The following is a 20,222-nucleotide window of genomic DNA, read 5'->3' on the forward strand; positions in this document are numbered from 1 at the left end:
ACAGCAGCACAGCATTAGGATTCCATGCCCCAAGGACCGTGCATGGACTCACAGGGACTCTGGCTCTGTATGACTGCACTCAGTGACAGCGCAGTTCCACAGGCTGCCCTCTCACAGGACAAGGCACTACTGATCCATTTTCTCAGAAACACTAATAAATAAATACCCACACTCAGGGGCTTGCATTGTTGGAAAAGGCTTTTTTATTGCTTTAGCCTTCAACCCAAAAAAACCCCACCCAAACATTCTGTATCAAATAAAATGCATCTAAAACATTTGCTGTAACATTTCTTAAGAAAGCTGCACCCTGAGCACAATAGTGTTAGGAGTCCCTTTTTAGCCACAGACCAAGACTTTCTGGCACTAGTCACATTGGCATTTTTGCATAGAAGTTAAAGAAAGTTTGGTATCAGGAGATTCAGGGGGAGGGTTCCCATGCTGACGACAGTTGGAAATCAATTGGGTGCTACCGTCAATGGTATAGGACAGTGATCCCCAACCTGGCACACTAGACCCACAGAACTACCAGGTTCAGCTCATGGGGAATTTGCAAGTTTAATCAGAGCTCCTCTCACTTGCAAGAGAGAGTGAGAAACATGTACCTGCATCCAGGAGAAAGGGCGTCAAATGGAAACAGGGGGTCACACTATTGCGATGGTGAGATGTCTTGGCGCTGTGTGCTGTAGTTTTAATAGGGGATGACGCCGTGTTGCAATGACACATCTCAACATAAACACCATAACTCAAAGTTAGCATGTTCCTCTGGAGTGACTTCATGGCTCTCTGTGACTCCACTGGCTTACAAAGCAGCTCTATAAGGTTGAGGATCACTGGCAAGGAGCATTCGCCCAGGACTACGATCTCCTGCTGGCATACAAATACCAAGGCAAAGCCAGCATCATCATTTCTGTAGCAGACTTCTGTTGCCTTGCCTTTATTTCTATCACACCAATTTCCTTGCTAAGGATTTTATTAGATGGGTGCTGGTGCAGTAGAGTAACAGAGGCTTGCTATACCATTGACTGACCTGGTTAGCTTATGAGTCTGATTGATCGACAGCAGTGGTTCTTAAACCATTCATATGTTGTATTCAGACTGGCCTAGCCCAGTGGTTCTCAGAATACCATGTGTGAATCTCCAGTGAAGTTTGTTCTAAAGGCCCACAAGGACTGAGAAAATGTCATGGGGAAGTGGTCCATAGGACGATAAGAGCTGGAGAACCAGTGGCTTAAAGAACAAAGCAGTGCACGCTCCAGCTAAAGCATAGAACATCATGCTTGTTTGTTTGAAGTGTATCTTGCTTTTACAAATGAGCTAGTTCCTAGCTGGCTGAGGCCTGGAGCAGTGGATAAGATGGTTATCCCTCCTGCATGCAGACTGGTTATCAGAGATTCTATTTGATATAATAGTCCATGAATCAGGAAATTAAGTCTTGAGTAAAGTCCCTCACCCTTTGCCCCAAAGCCATTTCTCCAAGGGATGGTAACTTCAGTTATAAATATCAACAGGCAGCTTGAACTCCTTGAAAGAGTAAAAAGCAATGTCTCCATTGTCCACCAGTGCAAAGACCACTGGGACATCCTCACTCTGAAAGGCAAGCTGCTTCACTGCCCGCAGGGATGGGATCTGCTCGTCAAATCTGCAAAAGGAAGAAAGCCGGTCTTTCTCAAACCATAGGAATATTTACAAGGCCAGCCACCCTGGTGAGTGTTGCTTATCAGAGACACCCACAGAGCAGCGAAAATACACTCCAAGGCTCGGAAAAGGGCTTCCCTCATATTTAATATGAACATAAGAACAGCCATACTGGGTCAGATCAATGGTTCATCTAACCCAGTATCCTGTTTTCAAACAGTGGCAGTGCCAGATGCTTCAGAGGGAGTGAACAGAACAGGGCAATTTATCAAGTGATCCATTCCTTGTTGTCGTTCCAGCTACTGATAGTCAGAAGTTTAGGGAAGCACATAATGTGGGGTTGCATCCATGATCATCTTGGCTAATAGCCATTAATGGACCTATCCTCCATGAACTTATTTAATTCCTTTTTGAACCCAGTTATTCTTTGGCCATCCGTTGGCACTGAGTTCCACAGGTTGACTATGCGTTACCTGAAGAAGTACTTACATTGTTTTAAACCTGCTGCCTATTAATTTCATTGTGTGACCCCTAGTTCTTGTTACGTGAAGGGGAAAGAACACTTCCTTATTCACTTTCTCCACCCCATTCATGATTTTATAGACCTCCATCATATCCCCCCCTCCCTTAGTTGTCACTTTTCTAACCTGGATAGTCCCAGATTTTTTAATCTCTCCTCAGATGGAAGTTGTTCCATACGCCTAATCATTTTTGTTACCCTTCTCTGTACTTTTTCCCATTCTACTATACGACTAGAGCTGCATGCAGTATTCAAGGTGTAGGCGTACAATGGATTTATATTGTGGCATTATGATATTTTCTGTCTTATTATCTATCCCTTTCCTAATGGTTCTTAACATTGTGTTAACTTTTTTGACTGCTGCTGCACACTGAGCAGATGTTTTCAGAGAACTATTCATGAGTCAACAGTGTGATGCTGTTGCAAAAAAAGCAAACATGATTCTGGGATGCATTAACAGGTGTGTTGTGAGCAAGACACGAGAAGTCATTCTTCCGCTCTACTCTGCTCTGGTTAGGCCTCAGCTGGAGTATTGTGTCCAGTTCTGCGCGCCGCATTTTAAAAAAGATGTCGAGAAATTGGAAAGGGTCCAAAGAAGAGCAACAAGAATGATTAAAGGTCTTGAGAACATGACCTATGAAGGAAGGCTGAAAGAACTGGGTTTGTTTAGTTTGGAAAAGAGAAGACTGAGAGGGGACATGATAGCAGTTTTCAGGTATCTAAAAGGGTGTCATAAGGAGGAGGGAGAGAACTTGTTCACCTTAGCCTCTAAGGATAGAACCAGAAACAATGGGTTTAAACTGCAGCAAGGGAGGTCTAGGTTGGACATTAGGAAAAAGTTCCTAACTGTCAGGGTGGTTAAACACTGGAATAAATTGCCTAGGGAGGTTGTGGAATCTCCATCTCTGGAGATATTTAAGAGTAGGTTAGATAAATGTCTATCAGGGATGGTCTAGACAGTATTTGGTCCTGCCATGCGGGCAGGGGACTGGACTCGATGACCTCTCGAGGTCCCTTCCAGTCCTATAATCTATGAATCTATGATGACTCTGAGATCTTCTTCTTGAGCAGCAACAGCTAATTTATACCCCACCATTTAGTACATATAGTTGGGATTATGTCTGGCAATGTGGAATACTCTGCGTTTATCAATATTGAATTATCTGCCATTTTGTTGCCCAGTCAACCTTTACAATCTTGAATAATTGTATCATCTGCAAACTTTGCCACCTCACTGTTTACCTCTTTTTCCAGATCATTTATGACTGTGTTGAACAGCGCCTTGGGGACCCTGCTATTTACCTCTCTCCACTGTGAAAAACTGATCCTTTATTCTACTAGGGCTGTCAATTAATCACTCATGCGCTTAACTCAAAAAAATTAATCACGATTAATCACAGTTTTAATTGCACTGTTAAACAGTAGAATACCAATTGAAATTTATTAAATATTTTTGATGTTTTTCTACATTTTCATATGTATTGTATTGAGTTGTAATTGAAATCAAACTGTATATTATTTTTGATTATCATTTTTACAGTGCAAATATTTGTAAACAAAAGAAATAGTATTTTTCAATTCACCTCAAACAAGTACTAGTGCAATCTCTTTGTCGTGAAAGTGCAACTTACAAATGTATATATTTTTGTTATGTAACTGCACTCAAAAACAAACCAATATAAAACTTCAGAGCCTACAAGTCCACTCAGTCCTACTTCTTGTTCAGTCAGTCACTAAGATAAACAAGTTTGTTTACATTTACAGGAAATAATGTTGCCCTCTTCTTATTTACAATGTCACCAGAAAGTGAGAACAGGCACTTTTGTAGCCAGCATTGCAAGGTATTTACGTGCCAGATATGCTAAACATTCGTATGCCTCTTCATACTTTGGCCATCATTCCAGAGGACATGCTTCCATGCTGATGACGCTTGTTAAAAAAAATAATGCGTTAATTAAATTTGTGACTGAACTCCTTGGGGGAGAATTGCATGTCCCCTGTTCTGTTTTACCTGCATTTGGCCATATATTTCATGTTATAGCAGTCTCGGATGATGACCCAGCACATGTTGTTCATTTTAAGAACACTTTCACTGTAGATTTCACAAAACGCAAAGAAGGTACCAATGTGAGATTTCTAAAGATAGCTACAGCACTTGACCCAAGGTTTAAGAATCTGAAGTGCCTTCCAAAATCTGAGAGGGACGAGGTGTAGGGCATGCTTTCAGAAGTCTTAAGAGAGCAACACAGAAACTACAGAACCCGAACCACCAAAAAAGAAAATTAACCTTGTGCTGGTGGCATCTGACTCAGATAATGAAAATGAACATGTGTCGATCCACACTATTTTGGATTCTTATTGAGTAGAACCCGTCATCAGCATGGACGCATGTCCTCTGGAATGGTGGTTAAAGCATGAAGGGACATATGAATCTTTAATGCATCTGGCACGTAACTATCTTGCGATTCCGGCTACATCAGTGCCATGAGAACACCTGTTCTCATTATCAGGTGACATTGTAAACAAGAACCGGGCAGTATTATCTCCTGCAAAATATAAACAACTTGTTTATCTGAGCAATGGGCTTAACAAGAAGTAGGACTCAGTGGACTTGCTGGCTCTTTTAAAATTTTACATTGTTTTATTTTTGAACACGTTTTTGTTTTGTTTTGTTTTTTAACAATTCTACATTTGTAAGTTCAACTTTCATGATAAAGAGATTGTACTTGTATTAGGTGAATTGGAAAATACTATTTCTGTTGTTTTTTTACAGTGCAAATACTTGTAACCAAAAATAAATATAAAGTGAGCACTGTACACTTTGTATTCTGTGTTGTAACTGAAATCAGTATATTTGAAAATGTAGAAAACATCCAAAAATATTTAAATAAAATGGTATGCAATTAATCGCACAATTAATTTTTTTAATCGCTTGACAACCCTAATTCCTACCCTTTGATTCCTCTCTTTTAACCACTTGCTGATGCATGACAGGACCTTCCCTCTTATCCTAGAACTGCCTACTTTGCTTAAGAACCTTTGGTGAGGGATCTTGTCAAAGGCTTTCTGAAAGCCCAAGTACATTATACCCACTGGATCATCCTTGTCCACGTTTGTTGACCCCTTCAAAGAATACAATACGGGGATACATGATTTCCCTTCACAAAAGCCATGTTAACTCTTCTCCAACATGTCGTGTTCATCTATGTGTCTAATAATTCTGTTCTTTATTACAGTTTCAACCAATCTGCATGGTACTGATCCTGCAATAAGTTTTAGGCAGGGGCAGCCCTATACCCATATGGAGCCCTTGGAGATTTGCACAGGCTGAGGGATCTGCTGCACAGGGCTCATTGCAGGACCAGAGCCAAAGGGTTAATATTCTGGTCCTTCTATTCCAGCTGCTACTTGCTTTGGGAGGGCAGTTACCAACAGCCTCTGTGAACCAGGACATGGTACCTCAGTTAAATAACTATATACTATTTCTTGTTTCTACTTAAATAGTGAGCTCTTTGGGGCACAGACTGTCTTTCTGTTCTATGTTTGTACAGTGCTTGGCACAATGAGGTCTTGGGCCATGTCCGGGACTCTTTAAGTGCTATCGTAATAAAAAAATACTAAATAATAATACCAGCACCATTTAGCTGCAATATGATGACAACCCAAAGTAGGGTCAGGGTCTGAGGCTGGGGTGGAGGGTGACCAGGCAACAGATTCCAACAAGGTGGGGGAGAAAATAGTGGGAAAACCTTGGCAGGGCCATTTTAAATGAAGACTGCCTGATAATCCAGCAAATATACAAGATCCTGCAGTCAGTAACTTTGCACTAGGGTTTAAATTTCCATAGCAGCACTTCAAATAATTGCACACAGAAGCACTCATTAACAACAGCCAGGTACATGGCCAGTACCTCCGCACACACATCCTGGCATACGGCTTCCCAGGGTTGTTCTTCTTGAAGTTGGCAACTGCATCTGCTTGATACACACTGAAGTCTATCTTCATGCCCTCCGTATCCTCCTGCAGCCTGTAGGATGAGATACACATACATGCTTGGAATGACACATCACGGGACTCTGACACCTCCCAGGCTGCAGATGCATCAGAGCAAGGAGCGAGACAAAGTCTTTAAGTTGGCCTACCTAAAACCCTAGGTCCTTTGCTTCCCAGGGACCATTTAGAATCTTGCTTCTTAGGCAAAACACCCAGTCCTGGAGTTATTCTGGAAAGGTCTGATCCAAAATCCATTTAAGTTAATGCAGAGACTCCCACTGATGTCAGTGGGCTTTGCATAAGGCCCTAAGTGCTTCATCCTGAAAGATGATGAGCCCCCATTACAAAGCAATTCCTTAACCACTAGCACCATTTCCATGTGAAGTGGAGAATCACACACAGCTTCCCGATGCAATGCCTGTGCTCTAATGGGCCAGCTCCAGCACCCACACTTTGCATGCTACTCTCTCTGTGCCCCATGGTACAGGCACCACAAGCAGAGGTGCACAGTCCAATAGATCCAAATACAAAGCAGGCTGCTTGGACACCCATCTGCATCATAGCACTAGTGCAAACTACTAGAGTGCAATGTTTGTGTACTACAGACCTGTGCACAACCATCACACAACTCGTCCCAGATAGGAGCAGAGCCAGAAGGTTGGGGGATTAGATTTTAAAATCTCATTCAACTCCAGAGCCTGCAGCTGGGATGGAAGAGCATCCCAGCGACAATACACACATTGATGGAGCACTGGAAGCCTATGAAATTAGTAGGCCTCAATGCAGAGAGGGAATGTAAGGGATGAAAGGTTCACTGCAGTATGATGGACTTTGCCCATGCAGTCTAATAAGAGCTTATACACCAGTGCTGTAATCAGCCTGGAACATAACTGATTTGCTGCTGGACTCTGCTGCAGCTCCTGCATGGTGACATGGCATTGCATGTACATGTCAGCCCCTCAGTAAGGATGTACCCAGCCCATGGGAGGAGCACTGGGAAGTACCTTTTGCTCCCATGCGCCAGGTACATTAGGCAGTTCTACAGCCATTGTGGAGAACACATCGCATGAGGAAGGACAATGTTTTGTTGAGTTAGACCCATCTTCCCTAGAATCTGCTGGCTCAATACTAACCGGGAGGCTCCATCCAGGATGTGGGAAGGCTGCAGCACACTGATCTGCTGGAGGACAGCAGCTGGTGGAAGAAACAGGAAAGGTTCAGACTCTTTAATTCAGTCTGTGAGGTCTTCGCTACACTCACGCACAGCGCAGGTTAGACTTGGAGCGCTCCTGCACCTCCCCTCCTTCGACAAGGCAGCTACATCACCCTCCCCTCCTCTTGCTACTTCAATGATTTTTACTTCCCCTGTCTCCTCTCCTTAACTTGCCTGGGCAAATACACACCCTCAGTGCCAGCAGGGACTGCCCTGCTCCCCCCTAATTCCAGATGGAAAACAGCTTAATATGTCACAGAAGAAGAGATGAAAAGTGCCGTCTAGTCTCGCCCCTGGCCAGTGCAGGGCCATTCCATACTCTGCTCGTCCAGGCCAATGCCATGAGGCTTCCTCTGCTTCCCAGAGGTAACTCTTCCCCCTCACAGTTAGGATGTTTGTTCTGATATTCAGCCTACATTTCCCTTCCTTCTGTTCCCTCCAATTGCTCCCTGGTGGCCCATGGTGAGCAATCCTTCCCCCCACATACTCACAAAGGGTCATGACACCCCCATGTGGGTCACTGATTGGCCAAGATGTGTTAAGTTCTTTTCTCCCAGGTCAGATACCTGCTGAGGCCACTTGATCCGGCTTCACCAGTGGGGTGACAGGCTGGTCCCACAGATGCGAAGGCCGCCTCCCTGCCCTCCGCTGTCTCCTCTGCTTCAGAAGCTCCTTGTATTCCTGCCAGTTGGAGCAGCGCCTCACCTCCCTGTCCGCATTGACACTGCTCTTGTATCTGCTCTCCCTCTCCCGCTGCTCCCGCTCCTTCCGTGTCAACTTCTCACGCTTCTGGTTGACCAGCTTGCGCCAGCGGGTGGCGTTGGCCTCCCGCCCAGCTACGTTCTCTGGGAGCAGTCTTTCGTCAGGCTGTGGCAGGAAGGTGTGTGGGCAGTCAGAAGCCATGTTGGGGAAGGCGATTCTGGTGAAGTCCCAGCGGGGCAAGTGGGTGCCACTGCAGCTGTCCCCAGCAGCCTTTCCATAGTCTCCAGCCTGAGCTTGTGAGCGACTGGGGGGCTTGCTGAGTTGTACTGCATCAGTGGGCACTTGGGCTGACTCCCCCTCTCCACTGGCAGGATCGGACTCTTTTGACTTCTCTGACAAACAGCTCCCCCCAGAGGCTGGGTGACTGGGACCGCCACAGCTGCCACTGGCCTTTTCTGTGGTCCCTTCACCTTCTGGAAGATTCCCAGATGCCTTCGGTTTCTTGTCTTGTAACCTTAAAACAGAAAAAGGGGCTAAATTTAGAATTTTGCTCCCTCAAAGTCCTTTCAGCAAATTTTGCCCCCCTCCATGGGTAACAAAAACAGTGTGGTCCCTGAGCATGAGAAGGGGAGAAGGCTAGGATACTGGGAGCCCAGGAAGGGGCCTGCACACGCTCATTAACAGGTTCTTCCTTAGAACTAGGGTCTTTTTGCTTGTGTGAAGTGTTCTGCAGCATTTTGGTGCTTCTCAGAGTGATGGATGGATAGTGCTGGCTAAAGACAAACACAGACGCAGAAAATGCAATGCAAGTGTCCCACACAGCTTTGTAAACGCACCACAGTCCTGACCTAGGGCACCCCCTGCTATTCCCATCTTGGTTCCTCCTCACACAGTTCTGCCCATGCCTTCAAGCCTGTCCGGCAGCCCCCACCTCTGCTATTCCAGCCCTGAGCAGGCACTGACAAATGTACCAATGGAATGGAGTGGGTTTAAAACACAGATATAAAATTCTCCAGTTACTAGGCTGAAACTGTTACACAACATTTGATCCCAGGTCTCCAGACCTGAAAGGCTAGTTCATAAGTCCACGGTTTTACCTCTAATGGCTTTCTGAAATTGCATCATAACTCCTACTGCACTGTGTTTGAAAGATACTTCCGCACCAGGAGTGACCTGGACTGATTATTCTGCCCTTCTCTGTTTCTAAGTCTGTGGTGCCACCTACTGCTAATTGTGTTAATAAATAATAATGTACTATTATTTGCATTATGGTAGCATCTCCAGGCTGCCATCATGGACGCCCTTGTTCTAGGCGCTGCACAAACACAGAACAAAAAACCTGGTCCCTGCCCTAAAGCACTTAACCGTAGCGGAATTAACACTAGAAGGCTTCTTCTTCAGTGGCTGCTGATCAGTCCTTGTTCGGAGCTCCTTTAATGGTGCCTTATTTCTTTAGATGTGAAAAGGAGAGAGGGGAGTTTCCTGCAATTTGCTTCTAATACAGAGACCTCTCTCTTTCCATTCAAGGATCTCACAAACCGACCACCATCAGCAGATGGGACTAACCAGACAATCTTCCCCCAGCTCAGTTCAGCCCTCGTGAAGAGTGGATGTGATAAGGGGGATGCATTGCAAAGGGTCACTACGACGATCCCTGCAGTGTTTGGGTGGAAATGAAACAGCTGCTTTCAGGCAATTTACCTGGAGATGTTGTAGTGACATAGTTAGGTATGAGCCGGGCTCGAAGACAACACTGGAGGAAGAGGGGGCATGGGGAGGGGAAGAAAAGCCATGAATGCATCCGTTGTAAAAGATGTGTTGTGAATTGATCGGGATCTGATCACTTGAATGCTGTTTCCAATGACATTCGGTCAGATTACTAAACTCAGCACCAGCACCCTAGACGGCTTGCAGGGACCAACAGGATGAGGATGGTGGGGATCTGTTTGTTTCTTGCCCTTAGATGGAATGGGCAGCGAGCAACATTTTTAGCTGTGGCCCAGAACATGGGGAATGAGTTAGTCCATGAAGGGCTTGCCACAATGTGTCTGTTTTCCTTTACCAGGGGCTGGAGCTCCTCTTCCTTTTGTGATGGCGTTTTCCAGAGCTCTTGCAATAACTGTCCAGGTTCAGCTGCCTCTCGTATTGAGATGGGACAGCACTGTAATGAGGCAGAGAGACAAAGGGATTGAGGGAGAGAGAGATTGGCAGTGTTAGAAAAACTCTTCCAATTAAAGCCATAGGAAAATGTAACGGCAAAAGCTTCTCACTGGGTATGGAAACTGCTGCAAGGACTAGGCCAGCAGAAAGAATCTCCCCACCCCGGAGTCACTTGTCCAGTCCCTTTACTCACATCCACCCACTTCCCAGCTGAACAATAAGAAAGTGTTGTATTGTTTCTGGTGCAAAATCCTTGAAGCGTCAGAATGCAAGGCACACTCAGAGGCTGCTCCACTTCATCTGAGCCAATGGGATGGGGGGATGCATGTCTCAAGGCTCAAATGTGGGATGCTTACATGGAATTAGAGCATCCAAGAGGTTAAAGGGAAAAAGCCGTATAGGGTCCCGAGGGCTGAAGAGCCTCAATTCAATCAGTTGATTTATCTGTGATATCTCTATAATGGGAAGAAGGGGGGAGCCACCTGCAGGTCTCAGTGACTATTATTTATTATATTTATAGCAGGAGCAGCTAGGGGCACTAGTAGTTATGGATGAGGGCCCCATAGTGCTAGACAGTGTACAGACAGCAAACAAAAAGAGCCCCCAGACAGCTTACAAGGTAAGTGCTGCAGATCACAGTAATGCTACCTCATAATATACTTACTATTCTTATTTGTATTATGGTAGTGCCTACAGGTTCCAAACAAGATCAGGGCCCTATCATGCCAGGTGCTGTACAAACACAAATCAAGAGACAATCCCTGCTCCAAAGAGCTTTTAGTCTAACTAGACCAGACAAATGTCCAGAGGCACAGGAAGGTGAAGTGACTTGTCTAAGATCACAGCAGGTCAGTGACAGAGCTGGGAATGGAATCCAGGTCTCCTGACTCCCAGTCCACCGCCCTGTCCATTGGACCAAGCAAATGATAATACATTCCCTGAGGCTGAGGCACCGTTGAATGTTTAAAGCCAAGGAACAGATAGTATGAGGGGAAGAGGAATGATCATGGCTTCCACCATACAGGTGAATTACTGGCTCAGCTCAGGCTTCATCTGCCAACTAAGAATGACATCTAGAGATTCCCAGACCCCTACAAAGATTTCTAGGCTTCGTGTGCTGGAGCAGAGGATCTGAAGAAGCAAGCGGGAAGGGGTGAGGAAAGGAAAAGCCAGATACCTGGGGCAGAATCTCAGCACAATGTAACCCAGTCTCTTCAAGTGGCTGAACACCTTAAAAGAGCAAAGAAAACCAAGAATGTTAAATGATCACCTTAAAAAAAACCCTCTGTGTTTCATAGGGCAAGCTGATTTAGATACTACCTGAATGGCTGATTCAGACCGAAGACAGCTAAGCATAGAGTGTACCTAGTCTCCAGCATTCTCCTCCACAAAAAGTACAAGAGAGATCATATGGGTAAAAATTCATTAGATGCCAAAGCACCACAACTCTAGCTGGGATTCTGCATGGCTTGAGAGCCAGCATAGCTGTGGGAGTGATCATCCACATGGAGACTCTGACTGTATAAATGCCCAGCTTGCTACAACACCCAAAAAGTGCCAAATGCCTCCTTGGCCTCCAGTGATACAGTGGTGGAATGTTCACTACCCATGAGACTGAAGGAAAGAGAAGGGACATTGTATGGTTTGTACTTAGTGCAAACTTGAGTGATCAGGAGGAGTACGGGGATCACAGAGATCCCATGTTTGCCTCCAGCATCCTGCATTTCAGAAATCTGAAGCTCTCTGTGCTGCTGCCATAGCTAGTGTTTTCCTAGCAATGGGCAAGAGCCAGCAGCAGAGGCAAAACAGGCATAATCCTTGCCAGCTTCACTCTGCTATTCTTTCTGGGCATAGAGGGGAGCTGGTCTTCTGAGGAAGGATTCAATCTTTGCCTTTGCTGCTGCTGCAGAATAAGAGATTGCTTTGCCTTGCCCTGCCCTCTGTGCCCCGAGCAGATCACACCTCTTGGTTCCACAGCAGGAGCAGCACAGTCAACAAATGGCTATGATCAGGTTAATTTAGTTCTGATGCTGCTTCTGTGTATGCCACTGGGTGAAGCTCTGTGCAATCCTAGAATAGGAGAGATCCTAGGGGAAAGGGGAGAACCAGAGCCAGAGGATAACAAAGGAGACAACTGCTTAGCTGAAATGGGAAGACCAGTGGATGAAAGGGGTGTGAAATAAATTCCACCCCCTCTCTAAATTGTAGCCTCCCACCACCATTTGAATGGGTTGGTTGTACCCACCCCTTACCCACTGTAATAATCACCACTGGTGTCAAATCCTTTGTGCATACCTGGTACTGTAGCAGGCTCACTGTCCCTTGGGACAGCAGGGTCTCATAGGCTTCTTGTATGGACAAGGGCAGGTCCCTGTAAAAGAGCTGAATAGAGCCCTGAAAAACAGAAGCTTGGGTTTAGGAACCACAGGTTGCAGGAAACCAGTACTGCAGGGTCCATGCCCATTCCTTCCTTGTGGTCTCAACAGCTGGTCCCAGCATCCAGCTGCTTTTGACTCAAACTCCAGCTTGGTGCTTCTTAAGTATCAAATTATTTTCATGCAACTTCTCTCCTACAAATCTGTGATGCCGACTTATTCTCAAGGGCACAGTGGCACACTCCCTCTATAGTGGGTCTAATGGGGTGGAGTTAGCATTGGTCAGCACTGCAACAAAACTTACTAAGCTGGGCCTTCCCATGCAAGCACACACATTGCTGTAGCAACAATGAGGAGTCCTTGTGGCACCTTGGAGATTAACAAATTTATTTGGGCATAAGTTGTGTATTCATTGTGTATACATTGCTATGTAATCAAAAAATAACTAGCAATAACCTGGACTAGCTCTTGAGATATGCTGAGCACCCACAATCAACTCAGAGGTGGCTATGGGCACTCAGATTCCCTCAGCCTTAATCCCTCTAATGTTGGAGCCTGCTCGTTAGCTAATTTTAAGCTAAACCTTTCCCACCTTGATTTGTTTGCCCACAAAATACCAAGTTACCAAGCACTAGGAAATATGCCTTCCCCATGAAACGGGGTAGATGCATCTTACAGGTCTTTTCTGTCTCTAAAACCTACTTGATTCTGTGCCCAGCGGCCAACTGCACAATTTCATTTTCAAATCAGGCCACTTATGATCTCTAGCCCTTGGCAAATCACAACCCCAAGGCAAAAAAGCCCTTGAAATCAGAGTTTGAGTGAGGCCATCTGCTGTCCTGAATCCAACAGTTTATCAAAACAAAACAAGCGCATCTTTAGACTTGAATAGATGGTCTTGAGCGGATAGGATTTCTCAATGGCAAGACATAAGCCCCTCAAGATCAGAGAATGCCAACCCAGCTTTAACTGGGAGCATCAGGGCTGAGAATTCTCTGGGCAAAGAAAAAGAAACTGGTCTCTTCGCTCTCAGTCCTCTTTGACTTTATGTTTGGCAATGTATGCCAGAAAGGGGGGGGGCAGGCATTTAACCACAGAGCAAGTACAGCACTGGAAACACAGGTACATGCATCTCACACACCAATACCTCAGCTGCCTCACCTGGAGGGGACTGATTAGGTGCCTAATATCCCACATCATCTACAGAGTTAATAAAGGACACATTTTGTTCCAAAACCACAAAGGATTATGCACCAGGATATAAATATATGATTTTGTTCCACAAATAAAGCACTGGGCAGTGCTGGCCCCTAAGCAAAGGCGTGTCCTGTGCATTTCACACAGTTATTTATTTCCTTGTACTGCAGGCGGTAACCCTAATAATGAAAGACTTGTTGCACCAGAGCATGAAAGGGATGGCAGCTACTTTAGGGCATAGGCTCTTCTTTGAACCAGTGGCCTAGAGTTGAAAGGTTTTGTGTCTCATCACCTACAGCCAGTCCCTCAGGAATTAGGCCTTTTGAAGACAATCGTTTATTCAGATTGTAGTAGAGACCAACATGTGCCATGTGGTTTCAGACTGTGTCCTGAAGAGCATACACAAGTGGAGGATCTTGAACTACTGAGAAGTATAAAGGATCTACTGCAGGTTCCCTAATACTCTCTCTGCCTTCCCAGCTACTATTGCTCCTGCAATGGTGTTATTCAAAAAGAATCCACTGCCCCCAAGCCTGGGCATCCTACTCACGCATTCCAGTAGATAGAGGGCTTCCTCTGGCAGCAGGCACTGTTTGCCATGCTCTGTGAACCCCATAGTGTGCCAGAACTTCCCCTGGGAACAAAAGGATAAATCTGTGATGTGCTGGGGCCATCCCCTGCCCAGAGCCAGGCTCTCTCCCACACTGGGACACAAATTAAAAATCAGACAATCTGCATTTGCCAGCAGGAGGCGACAAGGTCAAACTCATAGAGCATCGCCACTTACCGCAGGGGATTTCAGCTCCACGATGCCCTCTCGTGGCTTCCATTCAGCTCTCACCAAACTTCCCCTGAGAAGTTAAAAAAAACAAACACACATATCAGTAGACATCAGCCCCCCCTTCATGTTTTCCCCCCTCAATGTAATGATTAGTGCTCCTGCCAGAAATGCTGCCCATCTGAGCCCACAGTATAATGTACAATAACATTCTGCAGCTCCTGAAATCACTCTACACTGCGGTCTCCAACACACAGAACAAAGCACATGCTCTTGTAGGGGGCGTTTTATAACTGCAGAGAGGGAGCAAAGAGCAACTTGGCAGGAGGAGTGTGGCTCTAAAAGGAAGTGCATTTTAGTGACTGGGAGACAGGAGTCTTGGGTTCTGTCATGGGCTTGCTGTGTGTGCAGAGATAAGTCATGTCACCTCTCTGCCTCAACTACCCCATCTGTAAAATGGGAAGATGCTGATAACTCACAGGGATGCTATAAGGTCTTAATATATTCCTGCAAGAGCCTTGAATGAACAGTGCTATAGAAACCGACTGTACTATCAGCATGAATAGATCATTAGCATCCAGGGCATGACTTCTCCCTGATGCACTCTATCACTCTGATCGTCCTGAGAGTCAGCGAGAGCCCCAAGGGCAGTGCTGCCACTGAGGAACAGGATCTCAGCCCAGATGAAGGAACTTACAGCCTCTCCACGCGCTCCTCTGCCAGGAGCTGCCAGTGCTCCTCCCGACACCGGTGCAGCCTCTCTGCCTGCTCTTCCGAGCTATCAGGGATGAAGTCCTTCTGTCCGTGTGAGTGCTGAGGAACCTTGCGGTCACGCGTCCGAGTTGCCAGCAGCTCAGCTGGGCTGGGGGAAATGAAATGTTAGGAGAATATTTGGGCTGCAGTTCCTTTCCAACAAAGCTCCTGCTGCTTGATGCTGCAGGCCCAAAAGGGGGGCAGGGGAATGCTGGGCACTGTCCACCTCCCTCTGGCTGGCTCAGGGGGTTGATCACAAGCTTGCCTTCCTCCTCCAAGGGGCAGGAACCAAACACTCCCAGGTGCCGACTCTTTGTGAAGGGCTTTTGTACACCAAGGGGGTGTCGCAGCCGAGTGCCCAGCACGCAGGTGTCTGTGTCACAACATTCACACCTGGCACCCGGCCCCTTGGCTGGCACTGGGAGCCGGGAGGACAAGACACTGAGCTTAGCCTATGGCCACACAGAGAATGGGTCCGCAGGTCGGGGTTGAAGCGCGCTGGCAGGGGGAGCTGCCCACGCTGGGCACCTGCTCTGGGGCTGCGGTCTGCAGGGCTGCCCAGGTCCCTGCGCCAGGCCCACTGCCAAGGGGCAACAGATTTCAGCCAAGGTCCAAACACAGCAGCACGTCACGGGGCAGGAGACTCCCTCCCTGCTGGAACGGGGGCTCCTTCCCTACGGGCTGCCTAGGCCTCTGGGGGACCCCCACAAGGGCCCCACCCTGCGGGGGCGACGGGGCGCTGGCCCTTTATCGGTCCCCTCCTCCACACACGTGTGTGGGGGGCCGACACTTGCCCTTTAACCCCCCGCCTCCCCGCAGTGCCGGGGCGTTCGCAGCAGGGAGGCGCGGGCTGAGGTGCTGCCCCTTTAAGGGCCCCTAGAGCCCGACTGCCCAGCGCAGGCCGGCCCCCGCCCCCCAGCTGCCTGTACCTGAAGAGGCGGCCCGCGCGGGGCTCCAGCTCGGGCTCCATCCGGCGGCTCGGCTGGGCCAGGCTCCGTCTTCCCCTGCCTGCCGGCAGAGCTCCGCGGGGTCCTAGCGCGGCACGGATACCGGGCGAGGAGGCGCTTCCTCTGGGTCCTAGCGCGGCTCAAGTACCTGAGATCTACCAAGAGCCAGACCGGGCCGGCCTTGAGGGTCGCTGTGGCCAGGCTGCCGGCCTTAGAGCGCCCCTAAGCGGGCGAGCCAGCTCACGGTGCTCCCTGCGAGAGCCACCACAGCCTAACCCCATCCTCCAGCGAGCCAAGAGACCCTCAGCTGCAGATGGGAGCCCCCTAGACTGGGCTGCCCCTCTGGCCCTGCCCATCCCCTGAGCCCACATCCCAGGGAGTGCTGGGGGTGGGAAGTTAGAGGGGAGCAAGCATGCCAGTGTCTTTGGCTCACGCTCACATGTGGGCTTATACCCATCTATGCATATTCATGCACAGTACAGAGTCCTGCACAAAGGCATCTCAGGCTCTGTGTCTGTCATGCAGACTCACATGTGGCGATTTGCACAACTACATTTTGCATGCATGCTCACAAATGGATATATTCATCCCTTTGCACGCCTGCAAAACAGCATGACTCATCACATGCTCACCACTAGAAGGATCTGTGAGGTCAGACCCATTATAGTGAGGCCCCACAGCCCCCCTCCTGAAAATACATGATAATCGATATCCCCACCTTATAGAGGGGGAGCAGCTAAAGATTGTGTGGTTGATACGTCACAGCCTCACATTTGTTGCAGTCACTGATGCCCATGCAGAGTGAGTGAAGAATACTACCACATCAGCATTCTCCCCTCACACCAGTGGTCATGTCTTACCCCAGGTCACTGAGGTATAAACAACTCCACAACATGCAAGGTAGTGGAACATCAGGTCCTGAGTGAGCAAAGCTTGTAAGATTAACAAGCCTGTTGCAGCAAAATCAGGACAAAGCCCACATAAAAGGGCTTGATCACACTCCTATTAAAGACAATTGACTTTAATGGAAGCAGGATCAGATCCAGCATTTTCCCAGTGACACGACTGTGGTCCATGGTGAATTTATTTCCTCGTAATCAAAGCAATCTTGACAGAATTAGGTGCTCTGGCCAGATTGGAAATGTGAAAAGTCAGCATCTGTATGGTGCTTCACCAGCTCTTGACAAGCTATTTTTTTCAAGAATTGTTGACAATCCTTGAGGAGAGAGTGATCATTTGAAAGTAATTTCTTAACCCCTCTCATCAACTGGCAATAATTTAGCAATTCCACAAACAGATGGTATATTCCTGCTACTTAATGAAAAATTATACAAAGTGGTCAAAGGCAAGTAAACTGAGCCCGCAGCCAAATTTGGGGGAGGAGGGGATATCAAAAGTCTTGTTTCCTATAGATTTAGTTAACTCTATTAATACCAGTTTTGTAGTTTGCTGAGCCCTTCTCTGTTATCAAACATTTCAGGGCCATTAGGAGGACTGATGTGATATATCCCCCCTGAATCTAGGATTTCATCAAATCTCAAACTAAGCAGGGTTCAATCTAGTGAGTTTGGATGGGAGACCTCCAAGGAAAACCGAGGCACTGCAAGAAAGGGTTTTAGTCATTCAGTAGGTGGCACTGTTTCTTCTATGTCAGCACTATACCAAGGCTTCATTGGTGGATGCTGGATGCACTGTGATACAAATGAGACATAAAACTTAAGTCTTCGTTGCTCTTAGGGCTTGTCTTCACTGCTAAAAAGCTAAGGTTTTTACCTTGGGTTAACTAACTAATGCTATCCTGAGGTAAAACACAGTGAAGACAAGTTCCTTTAGTTTTACCATGAGGTAAATTTACTAAGGTCAGCAGCCACATGTGGGGATACAGGGCTAACCTTGGCAAGTTTACCTCGTGGTAAAACTAAAGTGCCTTGTTTTCATTGTGTTTTTACCTTAGGGTGGCTCATGTGAGTTAATTACCCTGATGTAAAAAAACCAAAACAACAACCCATACAGCTTTTAACAAGGAAGACAAACCCACAGCCATTGAAATTCCCAGTTCCCATGCCATCTTTCTCCATAGCAGGGATGTTAGCCTTGCTGCCCTGGCAAAATTCCATTGTGAGTATTTACATGCAAAAATCCCTCTTGTAGTTTCAATCAGAAACATTATTTTTCACTTCCTGGCCTTAAACTGTTGTTTTGTGGTGCTCTTTTTAAAGTGATCCTTAAGTTATATACTCTGTATAAGTTATATGCAGGAAGGTCAATGATTTTGGTCATTATTGTTATTTATAAGGTCAGGGAGTGCCTGAGGACTCATCATTGAAAGAAGGAGGGTGTCAGGGGTTGTGTGGGATACCTAAGGTGGATGGGACAGTTTAATGAATGCACTTGGGGCTCCTCAGTGAGAGAGGACAAATGTAGAACATCTAACACAAGTATGTGCCAGATGTGCCTACAGAGGCAGGCAACCTGATACCCCAACCATTATTGATGGTTACTAATCATTTCCCTATGATCTTTCATCAGAAAGTTCAGCCTGGGCTACCTCCTAGTATTTCAAGCTGGAAGAGCTGATCAGTGGGGTCACTGTTGGATTTGGCAGACACTAGAGGGTCAGAAAGCGGGAGAGATTCACACCCCCCCCCCCAAATGTTTCCTTACTTTTGTAGAAATTTTGTTTTGCAGGAACTTTTCTGACCACCTCTAGAACCTACTGATATTAATGTAACCCCAGGATGCCATTAAGTGATGATTTAGACCTAATAGTTGTCACCTCATCTTGTTTAAATCACTTTTCTTTAAAAAATAAAATAAAATTTAAACAGCTTTGAAAGGCTGCAGCAAAGACTTTAATCCAGCACTGGCCCAGGCACCCACTCTGATTTCAAGGCCTAGAAATGTAAAAACAAATCTCAGTTTATATTTTAGTTAAAAAGTAAGTTTCTAACGTCCCAGGATGTACTTATTGTGTCTTTAGGGGAGACCACCATATCCTCTTCTCAAGCACTGGCCCTTTATGGCCATTATAGGACAAGCATAGCCTAGTTCTGTTTCTATTCAAAACAAAGAAATTCTGGGAGATGGAGGAATCCTGGGAATTGTAGGTTTTTGCAAGGCATGCTGGGAAAGAAGTGCCAGGTTATGTAACCTAAGCACTCCCTCCCTGAGAAAAGAGATAGCCCTGCTGTGGGGCTTTCTGTTGAGGGGGCAGCTATGGAAAGTGCTGTAACAGCATCTGTGGGATATTGCTTTAGACAAGGGATGGGCAAACTTTTTGGCCTGAGGGCCACATCTGGGAACAGAAATTGTATGATGGGCCATGAATGCTCACAAAATTGGGACTGGGGTGTGGGAGGAGGTGAGGGCTCTAGTTGGGGGTGTGGGCTCCAGGGTGGGGACAGAAATGAGGAGCTCAGGGCGCGGGAGGGGGCTCCAGGCTGGGGCAGGGGAGTGGGTTGTGGGGGGGGGTGAGTGAGGGCTTCGGCTGTGGGTCTGGGCTCTGGGGTGGGGCTGGGGATGAGACATTTGGGCTATAGGAGGGTGTTCCAGCTGGAACCGAAGGGTTCGGAGGGCAGGAGGGGGATCAGGGCTGGGGGGTTGGGGTGCGGGAAGGGGTGCAGGCTCTGGGGAGGGGCTGCAGATGAGAGGTTTGGGGTGCAAGAGCGTGCTCTGGGCTGTGATTGAGCAGTTTGGAGGATGAGATCAGGGCTAGGGCAGGAGGTTGGGAGGCGGGGAGAGGCTCAGTGGTGCATGTCCCTTCTCCAGCTACTACCCAGAGGGCACAGCCAGGGGGCTCTGCACACTGCCCCATCTGCAAGCACTGCCCCTGCAACTCCCATTGGCTGCGGTTCCTGGCCAATGGGAGCAGTGGGTGTGGCACTTGGGGCGGGTGCAGCGTGCAGAGCAGAGCTCCCTGCTCCTACACATAGGAGCTAGAGCAGGGCCA

The 20,222-nt window shown here is 47.2% G+C and overlaps 1 protein-coding gene across 2 annotated transcripts; it reads right to left on the reverse strand.

Moving 5' to 3' along the window:
- Positions 1–185: 185 nt before the first annotated feature.
- TSEN54 (tRNA splicing endonuclease subunit 54) lies at positions 186–16,334 on the reverse strand. 2 transcript variants are annotated; one of them, XM_034790374.1, is made up of 11 exons: positions 16,256–16,334; positions 15,271–15,435; positions 14,583–14,646; positions 14,346–14,429; positions 12,519–12,617; positions 11,401–11,453; positions 10,126–10,224; positions 7,928–8,577; positions 7,282–7,342; positions 6,066–6,182; positions 186–1,639 (listed from the first exon to the last, which is right to left on the reverse strand). In XM_034790374.1, exons 1-11 carry the CDS (start codon positions 16,294–16,296, stop codon positions 1,489–1,491), a joined length of 1,584 nt encoding a protein of 527 aa, XP_034646265.1. In that variant the 5' UTR covers positions 16,297–16,334; the 3' UTR covers positions 186–1,488. The 2 variants fall into 2 exon arrangements, with proteins under 2 accessions (XP_034646265.1, XP_034646266.1); XM_034790375.1 differs by lacking the exon at positions 14,346–14,429.
- Between the last annotated feature and the right edge of the window lie 3,888 nt (positions 16,335–20,222).

Source organism: Trachemys scripta, chromosome 14 (genome assembly GCF_013100865.1).
Source record: "Trachemys scripta elegans isolate TJP31775 chromosome 14, CAS_Tse_1.0, whole genome shotgun sequence".
Classification (NCBI taxonomy): Eukaryota; Metazoa; Chordata; order Testudines; family Emydidae; genus Trachemys; species Trachemys scripta.